General features: G+C 44.3%; 1 protein-coding gene across 2 annotated transcripts in view; it reads right to left on the bottom strand.

Annotated features, from left to right (window-relative positions):
* dph6 (diphthamine biosynthesis 6) overlaps positions 1-12,606 on the bottom strand; it is a 56,056-nt gene that overhangs the window by 4,914 nt on the left and 38,536 nt on the right. Inside the window, exons 13-14 of one of the 2 annotated variants that reach the window (XM_079287376.1) lie at positions 7,740-7,988; positions 2,480-2,867 (exon numbers count right to left, since the gene is read on the bottom strand). In XM_079287376.1, the coding sequence (XP_079143502.1) occupies positions 2,480-2,867; positions 7,740-7,988 (637 nt within the window). Of the gene's footprint in view, positions 1-2,479; positions 2,868-7,724; positions 7,989-12,606 lie in introns of both variants that reach the window. The other variant, XM_079287375.1, reaches the window with a different exon arrangement.

Genomic DNA, 12,606 nt, shown 5'->3' on the forward strand with positions numbered 1-12,606 from the left:
TTGAGAGGCCCAGTGGACAGAGGCTGCAAGATTCAAAAAGCCATCGCATTAGCAATGGGATGGAACTAAACCATCTCCCCAAGAGGACCAGCCATTATCCTGCTTCACGGCGAACACACGGGGAGTTGAAAAGGTTGCTGTCAAATCTGTGTTTTCAAAACCAAACCATTACTAAAACCAACAACACCCCTTTATGCTAAACGCCAAAAGCCATTTTTGTTCAAACTGATTGATATATAAATATTGTAAGGCTAAGTGAATAGAAGGAGGGGTGTAAGTGACGGCGGTGGTAAAAAGGAGAGAACAAGGAGGTTCCTGAGTGGAATGCTTGATGCCTGCTGGGCTTATGGGGCTTCTAAGCGGTGGCCAAGGCCCAGAGCCAGTGGTTTTTACTTGTGCTACACTGACTCCCAAACTGGTCAAATTAACCGGTAAACGAGGAGGTAATTAGCAAGTGTTGGCTCATGAAAATAGTTCATTTCGTCCAAGGAGAGTGAACAAAGAGGATGAGGGGCTGGGTGTGTGCAGTATAGAGCCATGGAGAAACGGAAAACGTCCCCCCCCCCCCCCCCCCCCCAAAGCGGCTACAGTCAATAATTTGATACCAACAACAGATGAGAGAGGTTGCTGGTCGTGATGAGCCCACAAATAAGTATCACCTAACTCTGTAGTTCTCAGCTCTACAGAGGTTTCTGGTTTCTAGTATCTCTTAGCTCATCGTATTGGTTTTCCCGGGCCCACAACTGCTTTGGTATTCACTCCCACCGCCCTCAGCTGTTGAAGAAGTCAACATTTTGCTCTGTATCGGTTGGATGTGTGAAAGTTTACCATTTTTAAAGGTGAAAACATGTCAATGTTGTGTTCTCAGTTTGTTTCAGCCACCCCCCAACTGGCCAAAATCAATATGGATGATTTCTATTTGGAAGCATCGAAACGTATTTGATTTTGATACTTAGAGTGTAAAATAATGGATTTCTTTAAACACAAGAGCGTATTTAGGCCCTTCTTTAAAAGTTGTTGTTGCGATGTGGCCGTCTATCTTCCAGAGAACCTTTCGATCGTAAGTAACAAGTTGAGACAAGATGTTTAAAGGTTTCATTTGGAGCATATGTCATGTCTATCAGCTGTGAATCCTAACGCAAGTCGGGGTGGGGGGTCGGGGTGGGGGGTCGGGGTGGGGGGGTGCAGTCACATTTTGCTCCAGTGTTGTTGTCTGTCTGCGCGCTGACAGCAGCAGTTCTGAGGCTGTGACTGCCAGCGCCAGAGGTGTTACTTTTCCCCCTTCGACTTTTTGGATTCATCACCCGATGAGCATAGGCTGTGACCCATAAAAGCGCCCATGGGTCAGCTGTCAGGGCTGGGCTGTGCGTGCGGGGTCAGGTAACAGATTCCAGCTCGATGGTGAGTCAGTAAATGCTTTTAGGGGAGCAGTCTGTGCAGTCAATAATCAAAGAAACACACATTTCAAGGGTGAAGATTGAGGTTGCTTTTGCTCCAGTAAACCAATGACCCAGTAACACAGTTAATGTTTGTTTGAAGATAAACTACCATACCTTCTAAAGAGAAGCATCAATCGTTCATTTTGATTTCAACTGTGCTAAATATGTCGCAAATATCCACATTTGATACATTTTGCATGTAAAATTCATATTTGAAATATCTGAACAAGATTCCTCCTCATTGCTCGTTGCTCTCCTTCTTTTGTGGATAATGAGAAAAAAATGAATGATACGCATCATAAATCGAAAAACAATGTTAATAACAATTATATAATAGGGTAACAAAACAAATAGCACTGCTCGTCTGTCACGCATATCAGCGCGTACTGGAAACGGATCAACCGTTGCTCCATTCATCACTGGTTGCCATAATTCACGTCCTCAAGAAGATGAGTTACGTCAAAGCTAAAAATGACAGAAAGATGGCTGGTTTGGCACAGATTCCAAAATGTTAATTGACTGCTTCAGCGATGACTTGACAACTGAGCCTTGCGTGATCGATGTGCTCCTCGCCCTTTTCCCTCCGAGAGATATCTCTTCGGATAAAACAAATACCGTTACACATTTGCCTTGACGAGGACCTCGAATCCCGGGTAGCGGGAGATGGTGCCGTATAAAAGTGTAATGATGACAAAAGACTGTGCCAGCTGCTCGGGTTACTGTACACAGTGCAGACACAACAAATGGATTACAATAATTAAACAGGAAGAAAGTGGAGATCCACTGGAGAGACCGCTTCCTAGAATATCTTATGGAGTTTACTTAACCGATGTCAGCTCCAAACCTTCTTTGAAAGACAGTGCAGAGAGAGAGACGGGCTGTCGCTTTGTTGCCATTAATAGAGTGATGTGGAGCTCGACTTGCAAGAGCAGCGTTGCCTTCAACAGAACAGCGTATTTAGGATAAATCCTCTTAATGTAAATATTAGGTCAATCCAAAGCGTACGTGTAGTGTCTTGAGTGGGAAACAAAGCGAAATACCTTGGACGATCTGCTGTGCCAGTGAGTGGCGGCACTTGTAGAACACCCTGGCACACAATGACACCAGCTCAGCATTCATCTTTTCCGTGGCTTTCTTGAATGTAGCGGCAACTGCGTCCGTTACATCCTTTACACCCGTGACCTCCTGGTCATCGCCGGGCACGGACAGGGACAGTGAGAGCGAAGCACTGCACATGTCGGCAGACGCGACGGTGTGGCACTCTACGGATACGCGTGCCACCTTTGTAGCCATGTGACAGGAAGTCCTCTTGGCGGGATCATCCTGAGTTGCAGTGACATGGAGCTCAACGGCTGCACCCTTGGGTAAGGCTGGCACCACGATGACCAACAGTGACGCGGGTTTGATCTCAGGCTCCCACAGCAAGTCCTGCAAAGCAGACAGATGGAATTTAGATGAACTGGCTGGCAAATGATACACTACGTTGTGCTACACACTGCAATCAAACATATGGCTCTCCTGCTGGGATGCACGCTGTGTTCTTCTGACCGCAAACAATCCTCCATCAACATTAAACATTATTGTAAGGCACATCGTAAAAATTCAACCACACAGCACCAACACAGGGTTTTTATGTGACAGACTGACAGGCTATCAATTAACAACAATTGTGAGGTAATAATAGTGTGTACAAACTATTCAGAAAGAAGCCACACCGCTTGCATTCAGTGTGAGCTGCATTTGTTACCATGACAGGTCCTATCCTAGATGACTTCTCACCTTTGTAAGAAGATCACTCACAACATGTTATGGCAGTTTCACCACACACATTTAGTGGAAAATGGCCTCAATTTCATCAAAATCGCTTTATTTGTTTTTTTCTCCTCAGGACGGAGCCATTAGCAGTAACAAAATGTCTTGGAGCAGTGCTACAATGTGGCCCTCTAATAACACTTGGCTGTGGCTTCATCTGCTAATGGGCGAGAAATGAGTGTTTTATATAACCGGCATTTCAGTCGGAGTCGATAGGGCAAAAACACTTAACCCGCTTTTCAATTTGCCGGATCAATTTTCATCCACTTACACCCCACTTCGTAAGTGCAGAATAATAACAGGTTACTTGCATTTTATTTTGATATTCACTCGCGCAAAAAAAAGGGAGACATCATTGACAAGAGCAGACGACGGCCTCTTTGTCCCTTCAACAGACGAACCCGCCATGACCCAATCAGCCATATTCAGTGAGGCAGCACTTACCTTCAGATTAAACTTTAGCAAACGCTTAATTGTGTATCAACAGCTGACCTCTTGCCTTGGAGAGTGAAAAAAACATGAAAAAAGCAAGTGTCCTGAATGAGTATTTGTGCAGTGTAGGGGGTTAAGATGTCTTCACTCTGCTGGTTTTGAACCCAGCCTAGCTTGCCGTGATCAACAATAACAATCACAAGAGCGCAGAACAATAGCCGTGTCAGCACGGAGCTCTTAGCGTGTCAGACAAAGTGACAGCACATATACGTGTCCTATGCTTTGATAAATGTTATATTAGCACTTCTGGCACCGGCTAGGTATTCTCCTAGAGGGAACCGCTCCTGCACTTGTCAATAGTGATTGAACATGGACTAGAAAGTGGGAACTGAGGAGAGAAGTGACAGGACAGGGGGTCCTGCTCAGCCAGGCTTAAAGGCCACCCTGCAGGCCTTGGGTGCAGAGGTACTATACCCAACCGACCGTCCACAAGGAGATCAGGGGACTTCAGCGGTGCAGCTCCAGCCTCTGGCAGGACTTAACTGTCACGGCACAGTTGCTGACTTTTTGTCAGAGCTGTCGGTCGAGGTTACGTCAGTCCACTTTTGTTTCATTGTTAATGTAGCCGCCAAAATGTTACATTAGGTGGCAGGTTTGTTCAGCAGTTCTGCTGAACTAAATGTGCTAAAGATACATCATTGTGTGTGTGTGTGTGTGTTTCTGTATGCGCATGTGTGAGAATCAGACCTCCATTAACCTGCCAGAGGATTGAGAACACTGGCTGATATCCCTACCTGACCAGAGATCATTTCTAAAATGAATCCAATAAAACACAAACTTTGATATATGGTGGAGAGGAGTGCTGGGGGGGCAAGTTGGGAGGGCAGGCCGGTGGCAGAATGTGTGTGTGTGTGTGTGTGTAGAGGGGTCTGTTCTGCTCTCCACCAGTCCATCTCATTACTTCATCCCCACGTCAGTTCCAGGGCATGCAGCCATTCCCCCAGTGCTCTCTCACTCCGTAGGCAGCAGGTAAACGCATAAAGTCTGGATCTGCTGCGCTCAGCTCTCTACGCTGATGGGGTGTGACCTGCCTCTCCTTATGTTTGTTTTCTTTCTCCCCACTTTCCTCCCTCTAACTCATGTCCGTGCGCCTGAAGCGTGCAGTGGGTTGGAGGGCCGAGAGGCGTGAAAGCCGAACGGTAAACACGGTAATAAGGAAGTGGTGTAAAGGCGGGGAACAGCGGGGAGCTGATGGGACTGCGCTGCTTAGCCAGTTCCCCTACATTTCCTGCCCAGCGGACGCCTTCAGCATGTGGCTCATGTCTCAGCACTTACTGTAGTGCTGTCAGTCTGCTATAACATCCCTTCCCATTCGCTCTCTTTTTTAAAGATTCCGCTCTGAAGCTCGTCAGACTGTTTGCGTAAATGAATCACACAGGGCCATGTCAGTGGGGTGAGGAAAAGTTGAAGGGTTTGAGGCCATTCTAGAAATACGGCAGCAGGGGCCACAGTTACTTCTGAAGTCCCAAGTAAGCAGGAGAGAAATCAGTTAAAAAGGGTTTTACTTTGGCATACAGGAAGGAAACGCCCCACACTGCAAATTCAGTGCTATTTAATTCAATTCATTACCAATCAACATTTCAACAAACCCAATAATTAAAAAAAAAAATCTTTTCCACATTTCAAAAACAACCTAGTGTTTACGAATAGTGTGTGAAAATAAATATATTAAAATCTGCTTCATGATAATTTCTCATGTTTTCAGAACCTGTTCTTGCTGTACAAACAAAGGGACGTCTGTTTAACATTCATTGACTTGTCACATCAACATCTCCCTGTTCTTCAAACCCATTGCACACACACACACACACACACACACACACACACACACACACACACACACACACACACACACACACACACACACACACACACACACACACACACACACACACACACACACACACACACACACACACAGACAAGCAGGCTCTTGGTGGTTTAATGCACCGTAAATACAATTTCACACTTGTAGCGACTTCAGCATGCTCCCAATTAACCCTGCAAGCTTCTTCATCCACCTGATTAGAGAAATGATCAACGCACAACAACAACATGGCCCCGTGGCTTTACAGACACCCTAAACACTGGTGTTTCTATCATTTCACTTCAAAGTTCTGGTGTCATATCTTTCTTTGATATGAAAGTGTACATAATCCAACTGGTTTTCAATCATCCATAACTTAACCACATAGTACATGTCGTGCCCATGGTTTCAACCTAATTGACTCTACACAAAATGCAATGTGATTTATTTAAGTACTTAATTAGAGATATTTAACTGCATTTTTTGTCAATGACCTCATATTAACATATTGTCTCGTCTGTCCTATTTTCTCGTTTTCTGGTCTCTCTTTCTGTCTTATTTTCTCCTTTTTTTCTCTTTATCAACTCTGTTTTGAAAAGGAGGGAATTAACTTATTTTCAAATTTATACCGAATAATGCCTGTATGTTTCACCTCATAAAGCTGCCTGTATGTGAAGCAAGACTCTTTTTGCTCATGCCAGCCAGTGGAGTTATCTCTGTTGTCTGTGGGAGTCATGTTATCAGGGTTTGACCCGAGTTAAACATTCTAATTACAGTCAGTTCAAATGAGCACCGGTGCTTTGTATAATCCCCACCCCAGGGAGAGAGCGTTTCACCGAGTTTAGGATGAAACAGTAGCCCCCCCACCACACTTCCTTGAAGTGGAAGAGAGGAGAGAATGTGAGGACCAAGTCACACCGAGAGGATCTGCCTCACAGGGAAATAAAGAGTGTGTGCTCAGGTTAGTAACCCACCACCTCAGCTGGCTCTATCCTGAAGGGGAGAACTCACCTGCTTACAGATGGCGCTGTCAATTACACCTGCTTAATCTGGGAATCAGTTGAAAATAAAACATGGTCTTCTGGTGGCAATCCTGGGTCAGCTAACTGAGACGGAAGCACAACAGATGGAGATGTTGTCCATCTTCAATGGCCTCTGACATTGTGACCTCCCAGAGCATTGCCCTTGGTTAGCCTTGTTATCGGAAGGAGCCGTTCTGCATGCTAAGTTGACGGCACACTGCCGGCGCTTTCAAGATGTATATTCCACTGCGAGTTACAATAAGGCGCAATAAGTCAAACAAATTCACAAGTAGACGCTCGCTCTTCACTGAGATAAGCTGAACTGTTGTATATGTGTTTGAATTCAGAAATTGTAACTTAAAGGCTTTGAGAATATGAGTGCTGGCCTTCAATAACATAGTCAGCATTTGATATATACTGCTAGAATTTTGTGGAATTGACACAAAGTTGACATCCTCTCTTCTAATCTTGAACACTGCTCACCACTGAACAGAGCCACATGTTGGAGGTGGGCTCCTGGCTCTCTCCCTCAGGCCCTATTCCCATGGCTAGACAGATTACTGTGGGAGGAGAAGGGCTGCCAGGGGAGGCTGGTTCCCCTATTAGACGTATGGAGCAGGGGTTGTAAGCTGGGGCGGTGGTGGAATGGAGGGAAGGATGGAGGGAGGTGGCAGGGAAGAGGGGTGAAGAGGGGGATAAGCTGCTCTGAGAGTTGAACGGAGCTCCAAAATGGTGTGTGGGGGCAACGGATTAGGAAAGCTCTGAGGAAGACATCTGCTTCTGTGCCAGGCTCCACATTATCAAAGACACCAGCGTTTCCCACATCATCAACTTTTCATGAGCGCACTCGCTGGTAAATATCAGTCGCAGCGGCTTGCGTCTCAAGGGGGCAGCGCGGGGCGAGGAACTTTTCCTTATTTCACAATCAGAAAACACAATTCTGAAAGGCCTCTCTGAAAAACTTGGACACCATATCAAGTTTCTCTTCTTTTACTTATTCATCCACACATCCCACTGTCTTCCAATGCATTCAACATGTGTTCATTCTATGTGGGAGTAAGTATCGTACTATAAGTATGATCAATGTTATATATAAAACAGCCAGTCGTCTTCTTAACCACTGGTATATATTTCATAAATCAAAAATCTCACTTGACAGAGGCTGACCTTCTCTTCCTCTGCAGCCCTCAGCACGCTGTCCCAGATGGACCTGATGATGGGGATGTCTTGGTGTCTTGTGATGTAGCAGTGGGCCTGGACGACATGAGCTAGAGTCAGGCCGCTGATCACAGCCTCCAGAACCTTCTTCACATAGCTGAAGGACAAATGGGCCTGCGTCCCGGTGCCCGCCTTCACCAGCTGCATGGTACACGGGACCAACGCAATTTGGCCCGCGCAGAAAACAGACTCATCGACCTGGAGAAAAGAGCAGAGAAGAAAAACACAGCAGTGTTGGCTTTATTACGGTAAACACAATATTAACAGTCTAGAGCCAAACTAGCATCTTGGGGAGGGTGTACTTTGTACTTGAAAGAATCAAGTCATGAAAATGTTTCATCCCCCCTGAGTACAATATTCATCAATGAGGTGCTATAATCAAATTAACATTAATTATAAGTGTATGTTTAAAGCAGTGTATTAATTAACAAGTTTCACCTCTTCCATTTATCAGCATCTTATCACCAACAACTCCTATTTCACAAGCAGGTGTTCTGTGAGAAGCCTGCCAATGTGTCTCCCTTTGCACACGTGTTATTTACAGTGTGATAATAAGCTCAATTCTCTGTTAAATACCTCTGTTAGAATTAAGCTTCTCGTATTATGAAACCTGGAAAACAAAATCTATCTGTTTAATGCAGAGAGATGAGTGCGGATGAGGGGCGGCATTAAGGAGGTCAGGTCTTTAGAGACCCCGTGGCTCACCGGTGTTTGAGGTTAGATGGCATTAGGGCTTAACACTAGCTGCTGGTCAATGCAAATAGCTGTTGGTGACGTGTTGATAATTGCTGACCTATGCAGGGGACCTTGGAGCACATGCAGATCTCCAGGGAGGCTCAAGAAGGCCTGAATCAATTGATACATGGCCCGATACAAGGTCCGTCACTGATTAGCAAAGACACAGCCAGGGGTGTCCTGTTTCTCTGTGAGATTACCAGAGTTAGCATGGACCAGATGTGTTACTCAAGACTTAGCGCCCTCTCAACCAAACTCCTCCTCCCACTCATTTCAAACAAGCCCTTTGTTTTCTTTTCTTGGTTAAGACACAACTTGTTCAAAGGAGGAAAACTGAATGTTTTTTTGTTACCGAAATGTATGTCTTTAATGGGATACCAGCGGAACAAGACGCTTTAGCTGCACAAGTGCTTAGCTAGAGGGCAAACATGGTCATGGCTATTTCCATAATCAGATGCGTTTGCCATGATCCCCAGCTCCATGGGTTCACTTGTCAACTTTGATGAATCTGCAGTTTCCATCACTGCTGCTCCAAATTACTGGGACAGTGCGGGAGACAAGAGATGGAGGGAAGACGGGCGCGAGTGAGTGAGGGGGAAGAAAGGGATGAGATAAGGCCCTCGGCGCTTTCAACCAGTTGGATCAATCACCGGATCGTTTACCTGCGAGCACAATCCACCCGAGCGCCTGCATTTACTATGTCTGCCTCACATAAAAGCCAGATTCCCACACATCAACAACAAATTGTCATTGGCATTCCATTTATGAGCCATCAAATGCCATCATATCCACTCCAACAAAGAAGGGCTCCATCAGGTTGGACGGGTGGCCAGAATCTCGTAACAAGCTCGTCGCCATGAAAAGAGCTCAATCCACTTTGAATTCATAAAGGCCGGCTACCATTTGTATATTTGAATATCAAAAGGGGCTAGCATGGGGCCCCCTTGACTGTTAAAGGCATACTCCCATAGCTTCTACCAAGCAGGTGTGTGATGATCAATTATTAAGGACGCCGCTCTGGTTACTCTTAGTGGGAGGTGGAATTGGGGATTTGGGGGTTTGTGGCAGTGGCGGGGGGGGGGGGGGGGCACATCTTTCTCTGGTGAACCTGGATGGGGGAGAGACAGTGGAGAAGGGAGAGCGAATACTATTTACATAAAATTAACAGTTCAAAAGAATGAGTTCACACACCAATCAAACTTGTTAATTGACTGTCAATGGTGTGTCCCTGAATATACAACACAACTACATTATTCATCTTAGGCCTTGACAGGGAAGACAGTCCAATTTGCATGGGCGTTCTAAACGTGATCAACAACCACAATGCCACATGCATTTTTAATAGGCCAGAGATGGGACCCCTTAATATTCATGAGGGTCAAACAATTGCATATGACATTAAACTTTCTATAACAAGGTAAGTATCTTTCGAATGCTAGTCTTAGCAGTCTAAATGGCCCACAGAGAAAAGGGTGAATCAATACTAGGTTTTCTGTTCGACTGCTTCTTAAAAATGTCGGATATTTTCTGTCAAGACTTTAAAGATTTTCAGAAATTTCGGGTTTTTAAAAGCTGCCTTTTTGAAAAAAAATAAATTCAGGTAATTTATTCCATCAGAAAAACATAAAGTGCTTATGGGTAACCAATAAACATCAACGCAGAATCTCATTTTTGATATTTGATGAATTCAAGATGTTTATAAGTTCAACTTTGTTCCATTTAGTCAACTGCTTTTTTAAAATCTTCCTTTTTAATGTTTGATACAATACAAATGTAGAATGTAAATATAAGAAAAGCAAACAATATCACATTATCTCTTTCTGATCATTTTGTCATGACATGTCTCGCATTGTACAGAGCATTACTGAATAATTCAGAGTGATCAAGCAGCCCTTAAAGTAAAAATGGACCACATCACACTCTTCCCATCTCAGTATTAATAAGTAGCCCCTTTTTTTCTTGTGTTCATGCTTTATCAACTTTTATTTCAAGGATAAAAAACGGCATCACTTTTCGAATAAACCCAATGACCAGTCAAAAGGTCACCATCCCCAAAGACGTTCTCTCTCTCTCTCTCTCCATCCCTATGAGCTGCAGACAGAAACATATATGTAAATGTCCTCAGGGAGCGCCTGGCTGTGTCCGCTTCCAGCCCTTAACGGTGTCTCGTTTCAGGCTGGTGTGTCTGAGGTGTTTCTAATTGCAGTTTTTTTTGTCAAAGAGCTTCCAGAGATGACCAGACAGTGCTAGACTATATTCACATTGGTGTTGGAGCCCTCTGGGCCCCCATCGTGTTGAGGACGTCTCCGGGTGTCATTAGCTGAGCTTTGGGATGGTATGGATGAACTGGGCTGGCCGAGATAAAATGACCCGGTATTGACGAACAGTCAGGTTTTTCTGCCTGGTTCCAAGGACAGAGAGAGGTGGAAAACGGCTCCACCGCGCCTATCAGATATGCTAATGGTCACATTTCTCCCCATTGAGACCTCATGCATAATTTAACCAGGAAAATGATAATACAAAATGTGTAAAATAGGTTAGATTATTACGGTGTAACTTTTTCCTTATGCGAGGACACATGTAACCACGCTAAAAGGGTAATGGCAGCACAGTATCAGCTACAGGGTGGGTAATGAAATGAAAAATGTAATTAATATTTGTAATATGTCCTTTATTTGTTGTTACTACATCTTTGCGAGTGTTGTTTACAGCCTCATCATGAAGTAAGGGTAAAAGAGTTCATCTTCAGAGCACCATGCTTTCCAAGTCTGAGCTAAAACTTTTTCTTTTTGAAAGTTGTATGCCTTCACTAAATAGTCAACAGTGAATATAGACGTTATAGAGTTTGACATGGTTGAGTAGAAATAGGCCAGAAGCAAACCAAGGATGCTGCGTTTACATTTTATCTTCCATTCAAAACTTGATTTGATGTATAAACTATCCTTTATTTTAAACGGGACACTCTTTGGTATGTACTTTTAATCCCTTATGGAACATTCTTAATATATGTGACAAATTTCCAAATTTCTATCTTGACTCTTTAGTAATTTTCTTCTTTTATTGAATATTTTAGGGTCGGCAAATCGCTGAAAATAGTTCAAAATGTGGGGATCAAAAAACAGGGGTTGAAGTTCTATTGAATGCATTTAAGTGCATATATTATTTCTGCTTTTTGGCGGGGATTTGGTTTGCAACGACCGTTTAATCCTTGTGGTGATCCTTGTGGTGGATGGCAGTTTGTCAGGGATGTGTGCTGTGATTTCATCTTGAACTGGCTTCAAGTCTGTGGGGCTCTTTCAGCATTAGTGCATTCAAAGCAGATCACGTCTGGGAGTGGGAAATGATAAGAGATGGGCTCATGTTGTGCTGCGCCCTGAGGAAATCCTGCCTCTTCTGACACCTCATTTCTACAAATACAAACCTTTCAGGAGAACCACAACCGTTCTTCCCTCTACAGAATCTCTCCCCACGTTGGGCTTCTCATTTAAGGCTTCATGGGAAGGGGGAGTCAGATATTTGCCTTTTTTTTTTATTCCCTCCTGTTTTTCTTCCCACTGTCTTTATTTTTTTCTTCCTGTTTGTGCTCCAGTTTGAGCCTAACCCCTGTATGCTCAACTGTCACACAAAATCAGTGTTACTTCACGGCGACATAAATAGCCGTATGAAGTGCACAAAGAGAAAGAGTGCGAGTATCGGGCATTTCTGAACGCATTCTCTCAGGTTTAAAACTGCACATTTATTTCAGGAAACAAACTATACGTTCAAAACACAAGGTTTATTTTGATGACAAATTTAGAAGTATACTTAAAATGACACAACTACAATGGACCATTGTTGAGGCAACGTGTGGTCAGTCGAAGGGACACTGGCCTTTCCCCCAACCCCCACCTTCTCCAAGCTTATGTTTATTTTTCTGTTGTGCCTGTGTGTCTGCCCTCAACATGCCCACTCCATAGACACTGAGCCGTGTGGAAGAGTAACACTGTCATGTCAGCTCTGGTCAACTTTGTGGTAGTCAGGAGCTGCCGCTCAGTACTATAGCCAAGGTCAGAGGAGCCCGACTGTTGGATGCTCAGGGAGA

The sequence above is a fragment of the Melanostigma gelatinosum genome (genome assembly GCF_949748355.1).
Source record: "Melanostigma gelatinosum genome assembly, chromosome: 16".
Taxonomy (NCBI): domain Eukaryota; kingdom Metazoa; phylum Chordata; class Actinopteri; order Perciformes; family Zoarcidae; genus Melanostigma; species Melanostigma gelatinosum.